At 38.3% G+C, this 24,566-nt stretch overlaps 1 protein-coding gene across 1 annotated transcript in view; it reads left to right on the forward strand.

Annotated features, from left to right (window-relative positions):
- SPOCK1 (SPARC (osteonectin), cwcv and kazal like domains proteoglycan 1) overlaps positions 1–24,566 on the forward strand; it is a 366,435-nt gene that overhangs the window by 306,416 nt on the left and 35,453 nt on the right. The window contains exon 6 of the mRNA XM_031506078.3: positions 3,184–3,298. Coding sequence (XP_031361938.2) covers positions 3,184–3,298 — 115 coding nt within the window. The remainder of the gene's footprint in view (positions 1–3,183; positions 3,299–24,566) is intronic.

Genomic DNA, 24,566 nt, shown 5'->3' on the forward strand with positions numbered 1-24,566 from the left:
TGGAGTTTGTTGTGGGGGCTGTGAGGTTGCCCAGGATACTGAGAGTGCTCTGTGCTCTCTGTGCCCCATGAGCAGGAGCAGTGCTGGGCACACAGCATGTCCCAGGCCCCCAGGGACAGCTACACCTCATTACACTGCTTTGCCACTGAAAGGTGCCATCGGGGCTGCGATGTGCTGCTGTACCTGGCTGCATTTTAAGCAAATCCGTGAGTTGCTTGTGTCAGGATGCAAAGCTCTTCACAGCATTAATGCACTGGGCTGTACCAAGCTGTCTATGAGCACACTCAGTACTCAAATATACACCCTTGCAGAAGAGATCACAGTAACTTATTTCACAGGATTACTTACTTGCAGGTTAGATCAAAACCTGGCTGCCAGAAGTTGAAAGCCAGAATAAAGGCAGAGATTCATTGTTTTATTATATCATTAAAGAAGAAAAGATCTAGATTCTCCTCTAGCAGGGGCTGGAGGCTGGAGACTAACAGACAAGAATAAAATAGCTAGGAATAAATTTTATGTAGCTATTTCTTTCTCCCTCAAATGTGAATGCTTATGCAAAACACATTGCTGTAGATTCACTGACAATAAAGAGGGAATCATTATACGAGTAGTGGATTCTCAGGGGAACACTTTAACCAAAACACACTCTGCAGTAATTTCCCACATCTTAGTTGAATAAATTAATTTATGAATTTTCCATGAATATGTTCAACCATTTCTCCCCTCATATACTTTATTGATCTCCATATACATTTAGCAACAAATAACAGAGCTGTTTTTCCATTTGCAGTAAAATAGTTTAGAGATGTTTATGTGGGCCTTGGGGTTCAAAGTAAACAAATGCAGTTCACACACCAGGGAGGCTGCAGAAAAATACAAAGCTTGCACGGCCCAGGGAGCTCTACTAGAGCAGCTCAGCAGAGAGCTGAGGCATATCAAATCACATCACTGGCAAAATGAGTCCCCTGAAATGAGAGGGACTGGCCCCAAACTGTGGGGCTGCTCCCACGGAGTCCTGTGCACAATCACTGCAAGGAGCTTTGTGACTCATGTCTGCAAAATGTATAATGTCCCTTTGGTGTGAAAGAGTGAGAGTTTTTCCAAGCACTGTGTATCATTTTATTGTCCATGGTCTGGAGAAAGCCAGCAGGCTCCTTATATACTGTAGATCCAGTGGCAGAATAAATCCAAAAAGTAGTTATTGGATTGTCTCCACAAGACATCCTCTGTGGCTGCTCTGCCTCTGAATATCACTTAGTGAGGCTTAGGCACAGTCATTAAATCCAAAGTTGAGCTACTCATGTAGGTTGTTATAGTGAGTAAGCATGCCATCACATGCAAAGTAAGGTATCTCCATGTTTTCCTCTAGGGAAGGAATAAAGAGCTACATACAGTGATTAGGTGTTGAAACGTAATTAGTATTATCCTAATTTAATATTTAAAATGATGGAGTTCTTTAATCTTCATCCCCCAACACCAAACATCCCAAACAAGCATGATGGGAATATAATGTGGTTAATCATGGGTGTAAACTTACTCACATGTGACTGCAGCATTGTGATCTTCAAGCTGGGCTCTCCTCCTTGCCCTCAGATAATAAAACCCTTTTAAGCAGTTTCTTTTTTTGGTTTGTGTTTAGCTTTCTGGATGTCATTTTTATCGATTGTCTGGAAAGCTAAGGAAAAACTTGCCTTGATGTTTCTAAGTATAAAGTTCTTCCTTTCTTAACTGCACGTAATAACAGGCTTGAAATAGGCTGGTGCCATCTTAAAGGTTGGTATTTGAAGTATAATTGCTAATGCTTAGATACATAATTTACATTTATTATGCATAATAAAATATGTAAGTAATTGATGTTCTGTAAGGGATTAAATTATAAACTCCAGCTGTAGGAAGAAGATTTATGCCTGTGTTCTCAATAACACATTGACTATCAGAATATGCTGCAGAAAGTCATTGCCTTCAGGATTGCACTCAGTGTTGTCCTTTCTCCTGTTCTCCTTTCCTTCTGATGTGCTCTCTCTTGTATTTGTGCTCTGAGCAAAGTGTATTTATGGAGCAAACAGCTGAAAAATAAGTATATATATATTCCCTTCAGTCTTGGGAGAAATTGGTGTACAACACAAGCTAAGCTTGCACACTTGGAAGCTTTTGTGTGGCCCTGCATTTTCCAAATGAGAAGGGCAGGGCATCACAGAGAGCACAGAACTACCCTGATGCATTGAAGTTGAGGATGGTGGGGGGATAATGTCAGCAGAATGGGATGTAGGCACAGCATAATGGTCTCCTGCTGCTGGATTAAAGCTTGGGCAACGAGGAGCCCTTTCAACAAAAACCAACACAGGCAAAGCCAAGGTATTTGCAGTACTTTCAAAGCAGGAGGTGTTTGTCTTGTAGCAACATCCTGCTCTGGTCTCTTGGCTCCCCCTGCACCAGAATTACAGAGGAGGATGCTGTGGGTTTCAGCAGTGGCTGCTGCCCAGTGAGCTCCAGTTGCCCACTGCATCCTCCATGGTAACACCATGGTCTCAGGCTCCATGTCCTTCAGCTGTGTCAAAACACGCTGTGTCCCACTGTGTAAACATGTTGGCTTGTTCTTAAATTAATCATAATCTTCAATAAAACTCAGATCAAAGGGACTCTGCAGCCCAGCATTCCCATTTTCCTTGGCAGGGGGCAATCCCTGCAGGAAGGAGCTCCAGCCTGGGCACCACAGGTAGCACTCCCCTGTGTGTCAAAAGCCCTTGGATTCTGGTCTTGTAAAAGCAAGGCTTGAAGAGGACAAAAAATGGAGCTGAATTTGGTTCATTAGGTATCAAGCCAAAGAGAACATTTGTGTTTCTGTGCTGTTTTCTTTCACTTCATTTTGTTACTGCATTAGTTCAGTGTCCAGCCACTGGTGCTGCTGGGCACAGAATGGGGAAATACCCACGGGGCCATCCCTGAAGAAAGGGCAACAACACAGGCACAAAGCTCTTGGAGGAGTCAGAACTAAAATGTAGGTAATGCAAACAACAAAGGCTAGGAATAGTCAGTGTTGTCTTATAAAAGTATTTGCAGTACAGACTGAAGTTTTGCAAACTATCCAATGTCATTACTGATAACACAATTTCTCATTTAATTGACAGCTGCTATTTTGTGTCTTGTCCTAAATAGTATTCTTGCTTTTTTTTACACTTCCAGTGCAAGATGGAGTTCCATGCATGTACTTCTGGCAAAACCATCACAACTCGATGTGAAGGGCCCTGCCCCTGCCTGCCAGGACCTGAAGGTTTAAAACACAAGGCGGAGAAGACTGGTAAGTTCAGCTATTAATGAAATCATGGCAGATGATTTGGCTCCTGCTGTGTTCTTAGAAAAATGTAAGAAAGACTTTTCTTAACTGGCATATTTTCTACATTAGGCGGTCTGAGAAAGAGGTAAGGTACAACTAATCATTTTCTAAACAAGTAGAGCTTTGAAAGACCGTAATTGCTGCAAAATTAACTCCTACTTGAGAAAGTCTTATAAGAAAGGGAAAAAATATTTAAACAAATTTAAACATATGGTTAGTTCACACCCTGTCACTTCAGCTTGAAACACTGATGCTCCTGCTGGTGGTTCTCCCTGCATTCATTGTATACTCTAGCACAGCACCAGTTTTCACATTAGGCCTCCATCTACTTTCTAGAGCAAGTGTTACTCCAGCCTAGAGTTTGAAAATTCAGGTTTAATATCATTTTTTGAAAATTGCAGAGATTTTTCTGCACAGCTCTCAAACTTTGACCAAGTGTTGTAGATGGCAGTGTTCTGAAATCAATATATAACTGTACTATCGCTTTGTGTGGCTTGAATCTTTTGGTTACAGAATGCCCACTGATAAATTGCCTTATTCATATTTTCTATTTCTTGTAGTCCTTATCAGGCTACAAGAAATATTTCTTTTTCTCTGCCCTTTCTATTTCTTTGTCCTTATCAGAAAGAGTATCAGATTAATAAATCTTCAGTGACATTTTAAGCTTAGAATTTCATTCACACAAGAGAAAAAAGATTCTAATAACCCTTATCTTGATAAATGCAATTTGACAGGGTATATGTATTCTGAAACCCAGGCTTTTGTTTTGCCCGACTCAAACTTTAACTCCAGCCAACAAAGCATTAATTTAATGAAATGAGTGATCTGCAGAGCAACTTTCCTGAGGGCTTTTCAAGAGGCCAAACTTGAAATAGCAGCACTCCTGCCATTGCCCTAGTGACAAAGATGATATTATTATTAGTAGTAGTATTAGTATTAGTATTAGTATTAGTATTAGTATTATTATGTACTGAAATATATTTGGAATTGAGAATCAAATAGTCAGTAACAGAGGCGCTTTATAATTTGCTTTTCTTCTGGATCTTTGAATGTGCCAGTAACATTTCAATTAAAGACTTCCTTTATCTTCCTCAGTCTCCTTCCTTCAGACATTGTCTCTTCAGTTGACCCAGTGAGTGCAATGGAGCCTCAAACTGAATATTTCAGAGTTTGTCAGTCTTCTAACAAAGGGTTCCCATGAGTTTCCATGAGCAAGCATGAGTAAATTCTACACACCAGCATAAATTTCATGCAGGTACAATTTTAGCAGCATTCGAGCAGGAATTTGGAGTTGTTTGTGTCTGCCCTTTGCAGCCTGGGGCCCAGCCAGCTTTCCTTAGGGTATGAGAAAATTATGAACTGTAACGTCTGACCACAAAATAATTCCCAGAGTGTGCTGCTGCCTTTAGTAAGATTCCTTTTTCTGCTGAACAAGGAGTGTCAGCTGGCTGTGGAGAAATAAGCCCTGAGCAGTGGCCAAGGTGACACAGCAGTGCTGGGCTCACAGCTGGGCTCAGTGGTGTGCAAGGTCCAACCTAAACCATCTGATGAGCCTGGGTGTGAGATGGGCAAATCCATTCCTTGACAAGGGACTCCCAACACCTGGCCACGACTGAGTGATCTCCTCTTCATCAGATCCCCAAATCTCTGACTTGGGAGCTTCTGACTAGAATGTAGGTTATGTGGTATCTCAGTCCTTTCTCTAGTGTTCATACAAAATTATTTCCTCAAGTGCTACAATAATATTATTAATATTGCTGTATTAACCTAAAAATCAGCAGTTTGATTTCTCACATAAAAATTAATGTGAAAAAACTCTGCTGACCACTGGGATTCATTTTTGGCCCTTATTTAGTTGCCAGGTTTGTGAAGTGTAATGTTAAGTAGGAAATGATTGAGAGCTAAACCTCAATCCTTATACAGACATGCCAGTGGAAAAATACTAAGGAGAATAACAGTGCAAGTGCTTCCAGCAAAATGGAAATGCAGCTCTTTGAGCTCACATATCAACGTTTTTATGCCTATTACACAACAAGGTTAAACATATGTGGTTGTGAAATTGCAGTTTGAAGAAAGCATTAATTTTACACATTCATTCAACCATATTCAAATATTATTCCATGATAAATTACTTTCAGAAATTAAAAATTTAAAGGAACATTTAATTTCCAAAGTAGTGTAATTCTAAATGTCATGACCTTTTTTTTATATGCTTGTGAATAAAATTGGCAGCAGCATCAATGAAAAGCAATCTAAGTGTATGTGCTCAGAGGTAACAATGGACTGTGGTGTCTGAGTCTTATTCCTTCCTCCTCCATGAGCTCCTTCGAAAACATCCCAGCTTTGAGGATGAAAATGGAGACTAATAATCATGTTGAAAATTGGAATTCCTTTTGCAATGCTAACTGCTACTATGGAGACATTAATAAAATAGCACGAATGCAAGCAAAAGAAAACTGCACCAGAATTATTACCTTTAATGGCAAGTAACAACAATAAAATCTTTCTACCATAAAGTTAAATCTTTGAGGAGATGGCAGGATCATGTTCTTCATTTTCTTAAATGGAATTTTGAATCAGTGTCTGAGAGGTAGAAAACAGGTCTCTGTAACAGTATTAATGGAAGATTTTGGAAAAGAAGACAAGCCCTAATGCTTTTACTCTTTGCTGTTTTAGACCCATTTAGGAACCTTTGATTTATCCAAACACTTGATATGCTTCATAATTCACAGCAGTATCCCAGCTTTACAATATGCTTCCATGATAGCTGCTGATTTTCAACTTGGCTACCCAGAGACAGAGTTTGAGCTGTAAACTGCCCTGAGGTTAGCTGCCCTTCCAGAGTGTGTATGCCCTTTGATTTAATACTATAAAATGAACAAGACTATAATTTCAACCAAAAATGACTAGAAACTGTCTAAGTGACAGAAATTATTTAAGGCACAGAACCTTGTCTGCTGGTGGTTCTCAGGTACCTCTTTGCAATAGTAAGTAGAGTCCTCATCAAGCAGAACTTATTTTTAGACCAAATGAAGCTTCCAAAAAACCCACCCTGAATAACTTCAGATGAGAAACAAATGGTTCCAGTTCTTCAGAAGCTCCTGGCAAATGGGGAGATTCTTGTCTTGAATGTGCTGTTCATTCTCTCAAAACACCAACGCAGTGCAGTGACTGGGGTGTCTCTTGGCAGGTGTGAATTTGTGGTTGCAATAATGTGGTTCTGTCAACTTCTCCCATTGCTCTGTGACTGCTGCTTGGGCTGTGTTAGTGGTGGACGTGCTCAGGCAGGGTGGTAAATGTTTAACAGCCTGTCAGGGCTCTTTCTGACCATGTCCCTTCTGTGCTTTCAAAGTGCTGTACTCCCAGCTCACCACACTTCATTTGTTGCCATCAGGGCTGCAGAAGCACTGGAGCATGGGTGGATGCAGTAATTCAAAGCAGGTTTATCCCTGTCTGTGCATTGTGTGCCTTTGACCTTGCAGAAATGCCCAAGGCAACTTATAAGGAAATTCTATTATCTTGATAAGGGGAATATAAGGTCAATAGGCAGAAGTAAATATATTCAAATATGTCAAGTGTTGTTTAAATTTCTAAGGAGAATCAAGGGAACATTTTTAAGTTGCAGGAATAGGTCTTGGCAAGCTTGATCAAGAATCTACATTGTTTAGGGTATGAATTATATCATTGAACTACCAGCCCTATTGGGTGTGATGGATGAGAAGGTCTAATGTTCCTTTCCTATATAAAAAGAGCACTCAATGCATGAAATTCATTTGAAGAAACCACAGTCTTGTTTCCCAAATGAGTTGTATCATTTCTTGTGTCTGAATGACTGGCAACTAAAATAATTTAAAGTCTTGCAATACACTTTCAGCAAATATTTCAACCTCAAATTGCTGTTCACAGGTTTTCATAACTGCAGAGTACATAATTTTAAAGCTTATGAAGATGAAGTATGAGTCATGAATGTGGTTGATTTGAAATTGGTGCAGCTTCGTCAGGAAATGTTTCCTTTTGTAGCTTTAGTTTTGAAGAAAAGGCTCTTTCTGACACTGAATTTCCAGGTAGATTTCTAAGTTACTTACTTGAATCTCAGACTCTGGGAATGATAAAAGAAAAGCATTCCAAAATTAAGGTTACCCAGGGTTTTAAAGCTTTAGTATATCTCATGAAAACTAGGTGAGTTTTTCCTCTGGACTTCATCAGTAAATAGTAGGTTTCTTAGCTCTAAACTATGCAGGATCTGATATTTTTGCTCCAAAATTTTCTGTGTGAATACTGCAATTGAGTTTTTTAATTTGTTATATGATGAAAGGAACTTAGTCAAGTAAATCTGAGTTATGTCATTTCTGTAAATAATAATTACTATTACCAATATATTTTTCTTGCCTTGAAGCTTTCACACAAGCAGATCAGTCTTTATTTCAAAAGCATGGAAAAGCATCCCCAAAGCATGAAAGATTCACTTTTTTTTCACTTCTGCAAGATTCTGTTTGTGAGTAGTGAAGTGGCTGCACCCAATTAATATTTGATTAAAGAAAGTCAGGAAGCAGGCAAGGACAGATACCTCTGCTCCCCATGGATGGCTTTTGGTGTTACCCACTCCTCTTGGAAGCAAAAGCCAATAGCTCCAAGGCTGAACCAGCAAAATCAAGGTCTTCCAAGCAAAGAGAAAGCAGTGGTGGCTGAGGGCTGTTCTGCTGCTTGACATCACATGAATCTTCCTTTTGTGCACTGGACAAAAGCAAGAGCTGATGGGGGAAAGGCCAGATAGAGAATTAATGTAGTGTTTTTTCCTGTTCCCAAATACGACTGTGACTGCGTAATTGGACAGCACATAATGTGAATTGCAAATTTTATTATTGGATAACCAAGTCTAAATTTTTCTTGCACCAGTATATGAGCACCATATTTTAGCATGTAGGTGCAAACAGCCATAATGGTATGATTTAAGAGCTCAAAGCTCTGCAAAGGAAGACTATAGAGAGATTTCAAACATCAAATCTAAAATCATTTTTCAACTTGAGCAAATACTATTGGATTTTTCACCACCATTCAATATGCCCATACTGAGGTTCTGAATTATATGTACGAAGTGTTCATACAATGGAAATTAAATGCAAATTTTCAGTTTCTGTGTTTTCCATCACAATTGTGTCATAAAGGAAAATCAGCCAAAAAATCTTGGTGAGGTCTGAGAGTAAATTTAGGTTTGGATCTTTGATACCTTAATATTTTTTTTACCAAGGAGTATGAATTTAAATATTTTTGTGCTTTCAAAAGTTATGCACAGAAAACACTCAGGTGCCTATGTGAAGCCTGCTTTGACGTGAACTTGAAAAGGAGACAGAATTGTCCCCTGTAGAAATGTTGTTTTGATCTGGCTCTAAGGATTTGGAACTTGGCACAAAGCATTGATTGCAGCAGGCCCCAGACAGATAACAAGTTAGGGACAATACCATCCATTGACTAGCTGTCACTTTTTGACGTGATCTTCTATGGATTTGATCAAATTATAGCAGACTCCAAAGTACAGCAGACAACATCTGCTTTAGAGGCAGCACTGATGGAAAGGAGGAGCAGGCACCACTTTGCTGCTTTCAGGTGCTTGCTCAGAGGATGCTGACTGCAGTAGCAACATCCCTGTCAGCAGGATTTGCCCTTTTGGTAAATGCATCTCTTTAACAGATCTTGTCATGGCAAAAGAATCACATTGAGCCAAAATTCCTGACATAATTTTGAAGGTTGAACCAGGACATGAGACGTAATTCCTCATCATTGCTAAATAAGGACTTATCCCAGACAGCAGGATACAGGAACTGCATAAAAATAACAGTGTTGTGGTGTAATTGTATTAAAAACAGTAGGATATTCTTTTCAATCCTTTGGAAGTCTTTGCAAAGAGAACTTCTAAGGCTGTGTTAAATCCCTGGCAGCTCTCTGTGGCTGACTCAAGTCCTTATGTTTTCTCAAGCATTTATAGCAGTGTGTTTACCCAGGCTTTGCAGTAAATACAGGTTTCACCCCGTCCCCTGGAGTGGTCACCTGCTAAAATAGAAATGATATTGAAAATATTGATTTGGTGGGTCTCATCCATGTAACCAATAGCTGTGGATTGCTCAGTTCCACATTAAATTTTATACAGAACCCAGATCTAAAAGGGCCACAAGTCCCAAGGGCAGTGTAGGCATCACCTGGATCACTGACCCTGCAGACAACTTCCCACCTGGACACACAAAGGATACAGGACCCCAGAGGATACTGGCATAAACCCACAAAACTAGTAAGAGCACACTGAGACAGGTTGTTGGTTTCATAAACAGTATTTTAAGAAATGTTAAAATGGCTATTGATTTTCTTTTCTGGCATAAATAAAAGGTTAGAAAATGACAGACACAGTAAACACTTTGCGTCAGCAAGTAACAATAATTTTCAGACATGAAGTAATTTGATTTTGGATTGCCAACAAAAAACTATTGAAGTGGCACACTGTTAATAGAAACACCATCTAGTAACAGCAGGTGTTTGTGTGCTGATAATGATAATTAAAGCACTAAAATTTCTCTCATCATAAACAAAATCAAATAAATAAGACTGGTTCCATATAGATTTTTTCTCATGGGTATTGATTTCTGCATTTTTGGGAATATCTCCCTAACATTTATTCCAAGAATTTTGTAAAATCTCTGGAAACCTGACAATGAAATAAATTATAGTGCCTATCATTGTGTGGTGTTAAGCTAAAACATCCCAGTGTGAGGGGGGGAAAAAAAATCCCCAAACCTTCTCAGTAAAACACAAGGGGAAATAAGTGTTTTGAAGTTTCAAATACATAATTTTCCAGCTTCTTGGTTACTTTGGTTTTTTCCTCTTGCTATCTTAAGGAGTAAATTCCATCTTTAGTTGTTCCAGTATAAATCTGGAATAGTTCCATCAACAGTGTTGAGCTAGTTACTTTTGGTTAAGTTATTCTGAATCTATAGAGGTATAAATGAGTATAGCCTAGAGATTAATTGATCATTCCAGACAGGTTGTAACTTTTTATGCAGCAATGTGGCAAATTAGTTTTTGGTTTTTTCAATTTCTAATTCTTTATTAGTACAGAAGAAGGAAGATGACATTTGTGATATCACCACCTCATTCCAAATATATATCCTTGCATATTTTTTAGTTTCCCCTGACCCAACAGGGACCTTTTTACATTAATTTTCCTCTGAATAATTGCATTTTTTTGTAATTCAGTTGAATGGACTGCATGTAAATCAAAAAATAATGTTATCTGTTTTCTCTAAAGTAGCTGGCTTAGATGTGGACTAGAATGATAATCTTTCCTAAATTACTAAAATCTGAATTATTTGGCTCAGGCCCGTCTCTGTCAAACAGGAGTCCAACATTCACATGAAAACACTAAAATATCCTGCAACAGAAAAAAATAAATAATGGAAAAGCTTCTAGGCAGCCACCATAGACCTTTATGCCCCAAATATTAAAACATCCTTGTTTCAACATTTAGTATTTTTTTCAGATTCAGGGTCAAACCCTGAAAACTGGGTTGGTCACTCAAAATTGCAGTTTAACCTTCCCTGCAGGTGTCCAGGTGCAGCCTCTCTGGAGCAGTCCTTGGGAATAGCTTGGACAGTCAAATCTCAAATTTGAAGCTGAATTATAAATTCTTAGACCCTCCAAGCATTGAGACGAGCCTTTATAATATTTCTAACATACAGAGTGGCTAAACTTATGTTTAAGTAATCTGTTTACTCTGTGTTGATTTTCAAACTTAGTCTTAACTAGATTTCTATAATATTGTATTCCAATTCCATTAATAGTTTAGAAGGCTGTGTTTATGGGGGAAATATTTTCCTTTATGAGAATATACAATGATATCACTATGTGTTTGGATTGAATAATTTATAGTCTTGGCTACATCTTGCTTGTCTGAAGGTGATTTTACTATCATTGTGACCTATTTTTCTATTTGTTTACAAAGATAGTTGGGGTTTAGGTGTTATCAGGCACAGACAACAGGCAAAAATTGTCCAAATTTTAAGTATGGTCTGTAGCAGCAAGGACTTGCTTATCAGGAAATCCCTGTCAGCAAGAAAAATGAAAACTGGGTGAAATAAAATCATGTCACTGTCATTCCAGCCACAAGTTGCATGTTACAAATGCCTCGTTGATCATTCACAACTGAAATTCAGGTTTAAGCTCTCAGTTCTTGAAACGGTTGCAAATGCTCAGGTAATTAAAGGATGCAAAAGGAAAAGCAAAGGGATACTATCTTTTGAAAAATCCTGGGCATCTTGGTTGAGACCACCAGAATTAGGCTTCATTTGGGACTGTGAAGTGACAACAAAATATACATATCTCTTTCTTTATTGTGATTTTCCAAACACTTCTGGTACATGGTTGTTTATCTCTGTAATAACTCGCTGTGAAAAAGCAATGCCCACGTATTTCTCAAGAGTGTTGCATCCTCTGTTAATGTTATACAATACATTTAGGTGTGGCTAAAAAAACAGTTACATAAAAAAGGTGCCTCATTCTGTTTTGTTGTTCTCACAAAGGGATTAATTAGCTCCTGCCTGAGCTATGTTTGGTTGGAGTGAAACCCAGGAAAACACCAGAAACCACCTAGGAACTGCAGGATCTCCCCTTTTTGGGATGGCATCAAACAAAAACAAACCTTGGAAATGTTTTCCATGCATGGAAAACTCAAGGTCTGCAAACCATCCGTGTGACTTCAGTGTTTTCCATAAGCTCTTAGCAGGAAATGTGCTGGAGTGGTACCTGAGCACTGGGACTTTGGAGACAAAGTGCCTTGAGATTGGCCTGTGTAAAAAAAAAAAAAATCCTTCCACATTTGCTGTCCTTTCCTCTGAGCCTGGTGGGCTGCAGAGGCACTGGAAGAAGCATCTCATATATGAGGTTTCTTCTCTCTAAATCAGATTATTGGTGGGCAGTGGGGACTCAGTTGCAGGGGAATTGCCAAAGGCACAAAACTAAACCAGTATTATGAACTATATATCATGCTTCCCTTTAATTTTTAATATTGGCACTAGCATTCTGGATATTACAAATAAGAAATCTATCATAGAAATCTTGATATTGTACATTTGAGATTGTTACATGAAGCTTATATGTTAATCACATTCTTTAATTTAGTAAATCTCCATGAGCAATAAGTTCTGAACAAATATATATATACAGATCAGAATTTTTAAAGCACAGGTTTTTTACCAGCAAATATAACTTTTAACTGCTTTGATTTTTTAATTGTTTGAGGATTATGCTATATAGTGTATAGAGTAAGTGCTTTTGAAAATCCTGTTACCCTGAAGGCAATAAATGATTAAAATAGATTTTTCAATAAACAAGCAAGTGGAAGGAATTGTTATCTGTTCAGTTTACATTATGTTGAGAAGTTGAGTTATTTGCAAAAAACACTGGACAGTATTTCACTTTTTTATAAAAAAAAAAGTTCCTTTTTGTATTTTCAATTGGATGTCCTTGGGAACTGAAGCAATAGAAATGGGAAGAAGTTCATTAGCACGAAGTGCATAATTATACACTTGGGGTGTAATAATGTGAACATCTGCTTTATCTAAGTGCTCTTTGGTTAGAAATGTCTGGAGGAGGAAAGGCCTCAGTGTGCTGGCTGGTCACAGAACAACTGTGAGCAGCTATGGGCTGTGATAAAGACATTTAAACCCCAGGGATGTCAGGAGAGGCATCTCCAGAAATACTGGCAATACTTTACAAGACATTGGTAAGACTTTGGGGCTTTTTTTGTATATTCAGATCAGCAATGCTCTGTCAGAGAGAATTCCAAGATGAAATAGGAGACTGAGTGAGTTCTCCACTGCTTTAGTCTAGAGCTGAGCCATTCCTGTCACAGATTTCTTTGCTCTTGATACAAAAATCTAGTAAAAAGTCCTGTCTCCTAAAAGTTAACTCTACAGCACTACTGAAAAGATTTGTTACAGCTGCTTTGGAGAAGCTAAAGGGAGAAAGAAGCCTGTTATAGGTATTTAAACATACTATAAATATGTCTTTAGGTTAATTCTCTCAGTATGCATTAAGTGAAAAAAAAGTATTTTTGCACATAATTTTTTTAGATTTTCTTTTTCTTGTAGTCATATAGTTTAGGGAGTGAAATGAGTGAGGAATTTGAGAAGAGGGAAAAGACATCTGCTACTTGTAAGGGATTTTGGAAAATGAGAGCTCATGGCAGCACTTGACAGTGCTGAGGTTCTTGCATTGCAAAGGCAACCTTGCAAATGTCTATGCACTCATAGCTAGGCTGATTTTCTCTCTTTTCCTCACTCTTTTTTTAAGAGATGTCTGTTAAACATCACTGGTTTCTATTTTTTCCTTACCATCCCTATCACAGTAAAGGTGATTGAGGAGTTTCTGTTCATGGGCTGCTATAATTTCCATATGGTTTTGCAAGGCTGTACAAAGGTGATGTGTTACTGCTGAGTCTTGGGACACGAGGCATTTGGCTACATTCCTGTGACAAAGAATTCATAAAACAGAATTTATGTGGTGCTTTATGGAACCAGCTGATTAACTGCAGCCCTCCATAAAGGAAAGATGCCATGTGCAATTGAAGAACAGGTATAAAAGAGCTACAATAAAGAAGATGCAAGTGAAAACAATATATTAAGCCCCTGAGAAGCAGATTCATTGTCAGGTCTTTGTGTTTCAAAAGAAATTCAGGACCTGCTGATATGTGGTGGTGTTATTTCATGTTGTATGACAGCACTGTTAAAAGCAAGACTTTGGAAATAAACTCCTCCTGACCTTGGGAAACTGAATTACATTAATGCAGTTTATGTTTTAAGAAAGCCTGGACTTGTGTGTCACACTCTAAGAATTAGTGAAGGCCACAAAGTTGCTCCTGCATTTAACTTCCTATACAAAGAGATTATTTTCTTATTTTATGGCAAACTGCTACCAGGGTTCAAACACGTTTCTGTTTGCTTGGGCATCATTTTTATCAGCAGATGTCACAAGAAGTGCTTCTATTTGTAAATACCTACACCTTAAGATTGCAAATAATTCCCAATAATACTGCAATTCTTATTGGAGTTACAGTTTCTGTACTTGGAAATTTTGCAGATATATATGAGTTTGAGGTTCTTTGTGGTAGAGTCACTGTGTTTATAAAAATATTGTTAGGCCAACTTACTTTTACTAATGGTGAAGACATTGCTTGTCTAGCAACTATGATAGGAAAAAATACTGTGATTTATTTCTCCTGCTGCTTCAAATACCCTAATATGGATTAAATGTGTTATATTTTAGACTAGTGGAATCCCTAAGAAAAGTGTTGCATGAATTTGCACTGAAATGCAGTTATTTTTCATGTGATAGTCAAGGGGGAAATTCAGAAGCTTGTTTCACTGGTATGGCAAGGTTCTGAAAGTAGCAAGAAAGGTTTTAATCATGAAACAATGGAATTAGAGTTAGTGCAAACTGTGAATACTGTGTCCTTGCCAAACATCTGTCCTAAAGGAAAGTTAACAAATTGGTTCAGACTTTCTTAAAAAGCAGCCATAAATGCAAATATTACATAGTATTATATTATTGCTTAATATTCTCGATGACAGCAAGACAAATTTCCGTCTGCTCAGTGTTAGAGCATTATCCCTGGCAGCATTTTGACCAGTGTATTTTCTTGCCCTAATTCAGATGCAAGAGAATACCAGTCTCCAGGCTCTTCACAGGCTTTGAGTAATTGCCATTTGTTTTTGTCCTTCACCTCTCTGCTCTTCTGAAAGCAGATTGTATTCCACAGCAGGGTTTCAGTGATGAGAGGTAAAGTAAACCCTCCTCTAGCAATTGGATGCTTTGACTTACTAAAGTCACTGCTGCTTGAAAGAGAAATTGCTTTCCCCTGAGAACATGTGAGCAATAAAAAAAAACAAACTGTAGATGGGTTTGTATAAGGGCACATAAAATCCAAATTCTGGCTGTAGACATTTTTGTGAGGAGCAGAAAATTGATTCACTTATTATTAGGGTGGCCATTGTATTTGTCTAAGGCATTTTTGAAGTCCAAAGGCTCTTTAAAATGTTTATTTCCCTGAGGAGACAAATGCAGCATTCTGTAGTGCAAGTCAAGTATGCCAGCCTTTAACAAGATTATGAGAGCCTTTTCCATGTTTTTCGGTGTGAAAAACATCCTTAGCTGTAGGTCACAATGAATAAGAGGAGAAGAAAGTAGCCAGAAGAGATCCAGCCAGCTGGCTGGTTTTATGGGTAGTTTCTTAGACTGGCTGTAAAGGACTGGTTTCAAATTTAGATTGCTGCCTGCAAAGCAGCTGGGTGCACAATTCTACTGGAAATACTCCTCTTAATGCTCTGGGGCAAAGAAGTACAAGTATTTTCAATACTTCTAGGAAGTTTGTTTTAATAGAACAGAATGCCCTGGACTTCTGCAAATGACTTCTCTTCCTCCTTCAGAATACCCAGATACAGAGCAAAACTCAACTTGCTTTATTTCACAGCTGACTGTTTAGAGTCCACACCCCAGGCTCTGTATCAAGGCTGAAGAGTGGCATTGATGCCACAGTGATAAGTGCTCTGTTAGTGTCTAAACAGAGAGATAAGGCTCGAGGACACTCATCAGTTAATTCAAGATAATAAATTAAATAGAAGTGAGATGTAATTTATGTTGTTAATAAGTCTCTTCTCCTGTTAGTAACATGTAAATCTATGCAAAATTATTTGTTTTGCATAAAGAAATGGAATTGGAAAGATGCCACATGGCCTAGCTACAGAAAGTTTATTACAAACTGCATAATTTTTATATCACTAAACACAGTTTAGGTGTTCGGATATGTTCTTAATTCAGTTCCTCTTACTGTTTTTTAAATGCTAACCAATATTCTTGTTGTGGGCACTTTAACACTTTGTGACATCAAACCCCTTTACTTGGGTTGTTTCTGCTCTTTGCTAATGTCAGTGGATTCAGGCTCACTTTGCCTTGGGGATTCACTGCAATATTCAGGTAAACAGGTGCAGACCCAGTTCCTCTGACTCCTGCTCACAGCAGGAAACCTCCAGCAGAGCTTTAAAGCTCCAGATTTCACTGCTGTACTCATCTGCCTTCCAAAACAACAAGTACTGTGTCCATAGAAAAACATTTCTGTTGGATTACCAGAGGGCTCTTTTCCAGTTTTTTTGTGTAGACACTTACCTTGCTGCAGGGACTGTTGTGTCATGCACGTGCTTTTAATTTCTTTACAGATATTGAAGACCAACTTCTCCCTTACTTTGTTTAATGGCTGTCTTCTGCCAAGAAGTGTTAAAATACTTTGCAGAGACCATCTGCCCTCTTGCCAAGCTGGAGTGCTTGGGTTCTCTGCGTGGCTGTGGCACTTGCCAACTTTTCTGCTCATAGCAAAGTTTCTTCTTCTACCTTTCCCCATGCATTTCTAAATATAATTTAGGAATAGAAGACAGTTTCTTGTAAGGTTCTGTCTGCCCTATGGATAAATTCCATATTTGTTCTCTTTCATTCTCCATTTGATTCTGCACTGACAAATTTTATATGTGGTTGTTTTATCTTCTGGCCTTCTTCCCCAAAACCAGTACTGTGCAAATAATTGATTTTTTAGTTTACTGACTGGACTGGAGAGTAAGGATTTGAGGGGGTCATTCTTCATGGTAAAGTAAAAGACCTTTTAAAAAACTCTTCAAAAAATGAAATCTGACAGTTTTTGAAGCAGAGACATCACTTTGAAATGAACAAGCTAAATGTCAGTATTTCAGTGATTCAGCTTGTCAGTCCCAATTTGTAAATTATTTTGATCCTCTCAAACTACATTTTCTGCAGCACAGAAACTGTAATAATAATAACAACAATAATCATTATTTTCTCCCAAGGAGTGCAGTAGCATCTCATGATATTCTTTATTTTCTTTTAGCGATGACTTTCCTTGTAACTCCACTTACTATGTAAGCTTTTGAGTTCCTGGTGTACTTCAAAGACACTTTGTCATTGCATCGGAATTTTAGGTTCTTGTTCATATTTTTGATCTATCTCAGCTCTAAATAGTGAGAAAAATCATGGGAAGTTGAAAGAACTTTCTGGAGAATTACAAAAGCACATTCTCCCACCATCACAGTGCATTAGGCTAAATGCACCTGGTGTGACCATGCCATGTTCTTTTATCCCTTAACATCCTGTCTCTCAGGCATTTTCATTTCCCTGGGTCTCAGGAGATGCCCATTAATCCTTCCTGGTTCTGCTCAGGGGGAATGTGCTCACATGGTGTTCAAATGTCCTTGTCACTGAGCTGGAAAGGAGCCACCACAAGGACATGAAAGCAAACTTCCATTTCTGTCCTGCACTGGAGTAATTTAAGGGTAATTCATAGTTGCTCTGTGCATTGTCAGTGTTGTGACAGTTTATCCTTCCACATCAAGGAGACATAACCAGCTCCTGCATCACCACATCAGTGATTGAAATTGCTCCTTAAATAGCATTTGCTGGTCTCTGTTGAAGTACATGGTAATCAGTTCCACAAAGCTGCACTGATGATTCTCACTTCTCTGTGCCAGAAATTACTCTTGACCACATGATGAAAGGAAATGAATGGCTTTTTTTACTAAAGTGGTTTGAGTACTTAACATACATAATATATTGTAAGTGCTATTATTACAGAAAACTCTTTTTTTCCTGTCTTTTCACAACTGTTTAAATTCAACTCAAGTTTACATTTCTCAGTATTCATGGCTTGTACTATTCACATAGGTCTGGTGTAGGTTGTAGGGAATACCTATTTTCAGTGGAGTTCTCCATACAGGAGAGTTGTCAGCTGGAAAATCAGACAGCCAAGATCTCTGCCTGCTGCAAATCCACAGAGCTCCATTAAAGTCAGGGCTGATTTGTATCAGAGGAGCCCATCCTGAAGCTTTGATGTCCTCCTGCTTTCAACAGAAAGAAAGCCAGCTCTGAAAGAACAAGAGTTTAAAGCAATTCAGTTCTTACCAATTTGTAGGGATCTACATCACTATTACGTATGTTTAGGGTTCTGTAAATGATCTTCTTAGAAAAGCAGAATTCTGTATCATTTGCTGTCATGTTCCCATAACTACACTAAAGACGTTAACCACTGTTAACATGGAAAGTAAGAGCAAACACAGTGTTAACAAATGCAGGATTTGTGCATGAATTCAAAGGTTTATTACCATGTTTCTCTTATCTCACACCTGAATGTCACCAGCCTGGGAATTATACAAGACCATGTTTTCACTTTTTTCAAGAAAAGTGTCTTTTGAAGCTTCCTGAATATGGTTTAAAATATCTTTGATATTTGAAATCATTGTCAAATATTTGTTTCATTTTCAAAGGACACTTGAAACTGGGAAAGGTTGCTAAGTCCATCTATTAGAAAGGATTAATTAAACTCTTTTCTGTATGCAATATGATGTGGTTTTCATTGCATATTTTTCTACCATTTGGTCTATTGCAGAATTTTCTCACTCAGTACAGAGTGTTGTTTTGGCCATGTCAGGTTGCAGGGTACATCAGCCAACAATTCCATCATATTTTTCCAAAGCTGCAGAGCCTGAGAGGCAGCAAAATTGCAAAGGATGAAGAAAAAACCTCACATGGGCAGAGCAGTTGATGTGTGCTCTCCTGAAGGAGTTAATTCTGGTACAGTCAGTCCCTGGCTCTGATTTCCTTTGCAATGGTGCCCATCTTGCTAAGCCAGATTTTTCACAAAGGGTCATTAGCTGCATCTTCTAATTTTCCAGTTTCCTGATTTGAAACCCTGAGGCCTGATTTGCAGAAGTGCTGAGCCCTCACAGCTGAAGGGAATGGTCAGTGTGAGCCTGTTTATAGTATTCAAACACCATGGGAAAGCAAGTCCTGGATACCTGGAACTAGAGACCCAAACATTGACTCGCAATATCCCTCTTATATTGCTTTTGCTTTGCTTTGTAATTCAAACTGCTGTATAATAATCCCTATGAATAGTATAGCAACAGCAAACAGCAGTGGTGATTGATTAAACACTTCAGTTTCTCTTCAGAGTTTAATTAATCTTAGCAGCTCTTTATTGCTTTATAGGCTACAAAGCAATAGAGATTATTGCCACTTTAGTAGGAAATAGAGAGGAGCTTCTCTGCATGGTGGCTGTGCCTGTTCCCCTTTCTAAAAGGCTTCGCAGACACAAGAGCAGAAAGTTAACTTGCTTATGAGTTTCAAAGACTTGAAAAACTCTGTTTCCCCTTCCTTAGGATGAATAAATAGGACATGCAGGTACAGCTGCATAGAAGCTTTGAAGCCAGACTGAGCAGTGCCTCACGAGGTGACCTCTCCCCTGCCCTCGCAAAGACCCCTTCCAGCCAGAGCTGCATTTCTCTCTGTGTAATGCTTCCTTCTAAAATCTCATTAAAGGAGGGTTTTCTTCCTTTTAGGTTGTTGTTGTTATTGTTCATTTCTAAGCATTTTCCTGTAAGAAAGGCACACTATATAAAATTTTATATCTTTGTACTATGGTGGCCATATTTTTTATTAATCATTTGGCATCTCTATTGCCTTTCCCTTCCTTCTGTATATACATGAGCATATTGTGGGGATACATTATCACTCTATGTGATATTTTGTACCTGTGTCCAGCCCTTAGAATTTCTTTCTTTGCTACTGACACAGAATTCATTCTAGAAACTGACCTACTTTCTTAGCCTGTCTCCCCATCCCTTTTCCTGGGAGAATTCTTGTGCCTGGCTGTGGAACAGTAACTCAAGGCAGCACCAAAGAGTCAAAAGGAGATGCTCTGGTTTAAAGCAATCCATTCACATGATGGGTCATATCATCCCTGTTTGTCCATGCTCTCCTTGGCTGGATGGATTGGCTTCTCCCTGTTTTCTTTCAGCACTTGCAGTCCCCTCACTTCTTGCATGACCCTGAGTCCCTTTGCAGTAAATGCCACTGTTTAAAACAATAACAGGAAAAGATGATTACCTGCCACTTCTTTACTCAGTGCTAGGTTCATTCTTGATTACTTTTAGGTTTCGTACAAAATGAAACACCCTAAAACCATGATAGCAGGAAGAGGATTAGCATTGGGTCATAATTTATTATTTGGGGCTCTCAGACTTTTTAAGGGTGATGGGTGACTAGAGCCCTCCACATCTCCATCAAGAGTAGGTTATTTCACACAGCATAAATACATGTGAACTACTGGCAGGATAAAATTAGTGGCTAATACACACCCATCTTACTCTTTTCCCAAATTATTTTTGTAACTGGCTTAAGAATAGTTATTCTCTGTCATTTCCTTCTCTTCCTGCTTGTTTTTCTGGGCTGCACAGTATAGAGCACAGAATATATATATAACCTGTAAGTCACTTGCAGCATGAAGTTAACCTTTTAAAGATGTAGTATTTTGATTATTTACCATTGCACCTGTTCCTCTCAGATTACCAAGACAGCCAAGGAACAGCAGTGACCAGGCAGTCAAACTGTAGAACCGTGAAAAGGTCACATTAGAAACTGTATAATGCACTTAGTGCATATTATTCTGCTGTCTCTTAAAGACTTTATGGGGGATTAAAAACCTGCCTCTTGTGACAGAGATCATAATAAGAACTGAAAATGTCACAACATAAATTGATTTTATGTTAATGATTGTAGCAAGAATGAGAAATTATTCAAATACTACTTTTTACACTAAACCTTCTGCTGCAACGTTGCAGTGTTGTGCTGCTGCAGGGTTTATTATTCACAGCATGGTCAGGCTTGGGCTGGGGACTGAGCACTCCCATGCAGGAGCATCTCACCTCATGCTTGGCACACCTCTAGTTACAGAGAGGACAAAGAACCTGAATGGGTAACTGCTCCTAACTGGGCTTGGAGGTGAAAACCAAGCAAATCAAAATGAAATTTCTCTAGATGTGGGCAATTTGTTGGTGTCCATACAGTCTTGCAGTTGGAGAAAACACAATTTTGAATTTAGCTTAGATCATGCTTTATAATAAAATGCAGATGTATGCAGTTTGGGTGCAGGCCTGCATTATTTGCATACTTCTATTACCTACTTTGCTTATTCAGTACTCTGTTCACCTCTGGGAGAAGAATGCTGGCACCCTCATTATGTGATTCTGGGGATGGGAATAAAATGTGTGCAGTGATGTGGATGATCTGATACTGTCCCAGGAGAACTGGGGGAGTTTCAAGTGAACAAGTCAGGCAGATACTGCAGTGGTAGTGCTGTGTTTTCTTCTGTCTCTAGAAGAGATTAATTTCAGCAGAATAAGCACAAAACCATTTTCACAAGTAGCCTTATGATATTTGTGTGATTCCTAGTGCTGTCAACAGTTTTGAAAAACAGGTTGGTAGAGTGTAGTTCAAAGCAACTGGTTGCTGACCTAAAGCTGCTAGTGATCTGGATTTTACCCTTTTTTGTTGTTGATGGATACTGAAACAAAAGGCTCACTAGTGTTTCAGATGTTGCATACACACCTAGATAAGAAGAAGAAGATTAATATCACTGTAACCTAACTCTAACAAGACATCAAGATACTTTTCCCTAAAGCACATTCTAACCACTTATTCTATTAACTTTCTGTGAATTCCTTGAGAATATAATATTGGGTTCATCTGCACATAGAATCATTCTTGAAGGAAACAGATGTGTTGTTTCCTGTCCATAAATAACTTCATACATAAATAAGCCTTACTGACACCCTGCAACTATTCTGAGAACATGTAGTAAAAAAAACCCCACAGATTTGCTGAAGAGATTTTTAAAAGCCTAGTAATAAATAACATACTTAAGGAACTGACATACATCTGCTACAAGAAAAATAAATGGTAACAGCTAACAGTGAATAGAAGTTCCCTCCAAGATTTTCCACCTGTATGAAAAACAGTATGAAAAGGAACAAGGTAGGCAGTCATATTTCAGAAGTATCTATTTAAGGGTGAAAGAAAGAAAAAATTACCAGAGTTTCAACTTTGGAAGTTAAAAATGTAGTTTCTTGATATAATCAAATCACAGGACTCATCTTCTGATTTCTTTCTTCCTCGCTGTTAGTCACTGGAACTTTGGGAGTCTCAATTAAAGGGGAAGTGGCAGACTTCAGTTGATTCTCTCCAGAACTATTGACATTATCCTTAAAGATTATTATTTTAGTTGGATAATCGTGAGAAAATGAGAAGATTTGAGGCAGTATTTAGCGTGCCAATGAAACAGCAGCTCAAGGGAAGTCTGCCTCTCCTCATCCCTCTTATTACATCCTCTTTCCTCAGGTGAGCTCCTTTCTTCCAACACACCTCAGTCTCTTTCTCTCACACTCAGCCACTCCTTGGCTGCCTTGCAGGAGCTCTGTGTGTCAGCATCCTGCTCTTAGAGGTTCTCTGTGTGTCAGCATCCTGCCCTGTCCTCTTCCAGCTCCTGTGTCACTGTCCCAGATCTGATGCCACCTCATCTCCTGGCAAAAAATGACACTTGTGAATGTGTTGTGTGCCCCCAAAAACTTCACTTCATCACCAGCAAACTGCCTGAGCACTTGCAGATTGGCTCTTTCCTGCCCCACATCCATTTGTTCGACTCTTAACTCTCTTCTCAGGAGTGCAAGGCTTTTGAAATTGATTCTTTCCAGAAAATGTCTGTCTGCTCTGCTTCTATGTGTGAGCAGCTTCTGCTCTTCAGCCCTGATCTTTCATCCTATTTATATAATTTTTATTGTACATTATCTTCATCTTAACTACATAAATAACTTGAGGAAAAGATCATATAATACGTATTATTCGCTTTATTATAAATATTCACAGGTAAATCTGCAACAGATTACTTCCCACTATGAGCTAATGTTCTTTTCAGAATGAAGGCATGCCCATTAACTAAAAATTTTTTACATGGCTTCAGCTTCAAACCTGGTGTAATTTTATCTGACTTTCATCTGATTTTAATTCAAGAATTTGCTTGCATGTGCAAAGTAATTTCCATTCATTTCTTCCCATTATCTCTACAGCCCTGTGAGTAATTGCTGCTGTCTATGAGAGAGTATGTATTAATATTTTGTTAGACAAGATTGTAACAGGTGACTTTTTGCTCTGATTTTCACAGACTGATAAATGTGGTAAAGAGTAACTTTTCCAAAAGGCCAGTCTCTTTAAACTTCAGGTCCATATAACAAGCAAGCAGGACTTAAAGATGATGAAATATTGCCATTAATACACAAGGAAAATAACCAGAATTTTTTTTCAACTCAGAGCAAAGAGATCTACCCACATCATGAAATTTGATGCCAGGCTTATTTGCACCTAACCATGTTTATTTCAACAAATGGCAAATAAAAAAAAAATACAAATAGAACATTTTTATTTAAACCCGTGATATTCACTCCTAGAAAACCTCTGTATTTTCTGTTGAGAAAAATAAGAAGTTTATTCTCTGGATGGAAAAAAGTGGATTAATGTGCCAGCAGTCAGCAATCTGCATGTAGATCCCTTTGGCTTGTAATTGTTTTTAAACTGGTTCACTGCACCCTTCATAAAGTATAGAGTCTCTTGGTAGGGGAGAAAATAGACCTGTTTATTCTGAGAACTTGTGAACTACTGTAATTCATTTCAGATTTGTAGATTCACCGTCTTGAAATTGATGTTGTTTTTTACAAGAAAACAAACAGCCAATTTTTTTAACAAAACAATGCAATTTAATTCTTACAGAATTTATCTGCCTGTGGATCAACTGCATAACACAATTTTAATTACACTGACCACACTTCACTGAATTCCCTCATTCTGTAGCAAAGGTTTATCAGAGTAAAGGTCCATGAGATGTGTTGAGCTCTGCTGAGCCCCAAGTCACAAGGTCTGCATTCTTATCATACAAAAAAAAAATAAATAAATAAATAAATAAATAAATAAATAAATAAATAAATAAAAGAGACAGTCATTTACACTTCTGTCTTGAGGGAAGCTATTTACTATTGTATAGAGAATTTATGGAGAACACAAACTACTACGTGCCTTTGTGGTTAAGAAATCAATTGCAAACCCATCTAAAATATATGATTAGAAAACTAGGAAGTGTTGAGGCAGGTCAGCGGCACTAGATTGAAATAATTATTGTCAGTTGTTCATGATGTATTAATTGATTTTACTACTTTCTTTGCAGCACAGATATAGTTCTCTGCTAGCAAGGCTTTGTATCGGCCCACTCACACTAAACTGCAGTGTTTTCTGAATATATGGATATTAATTC

Source organism: Lonchura striata, chromosome 13, assembly GCF_050655825.1.
Source record: "Lonchura striata isolate lonStrDom1 chromosome 13, ASM5065582v1, whole genome shotgun sequence".
Lineage (NCBI taxonomy): Eukaryota > Metazoa > Chordata > Aves > Passeriformes > Estrildidae > Lonchura > Lonchura striata.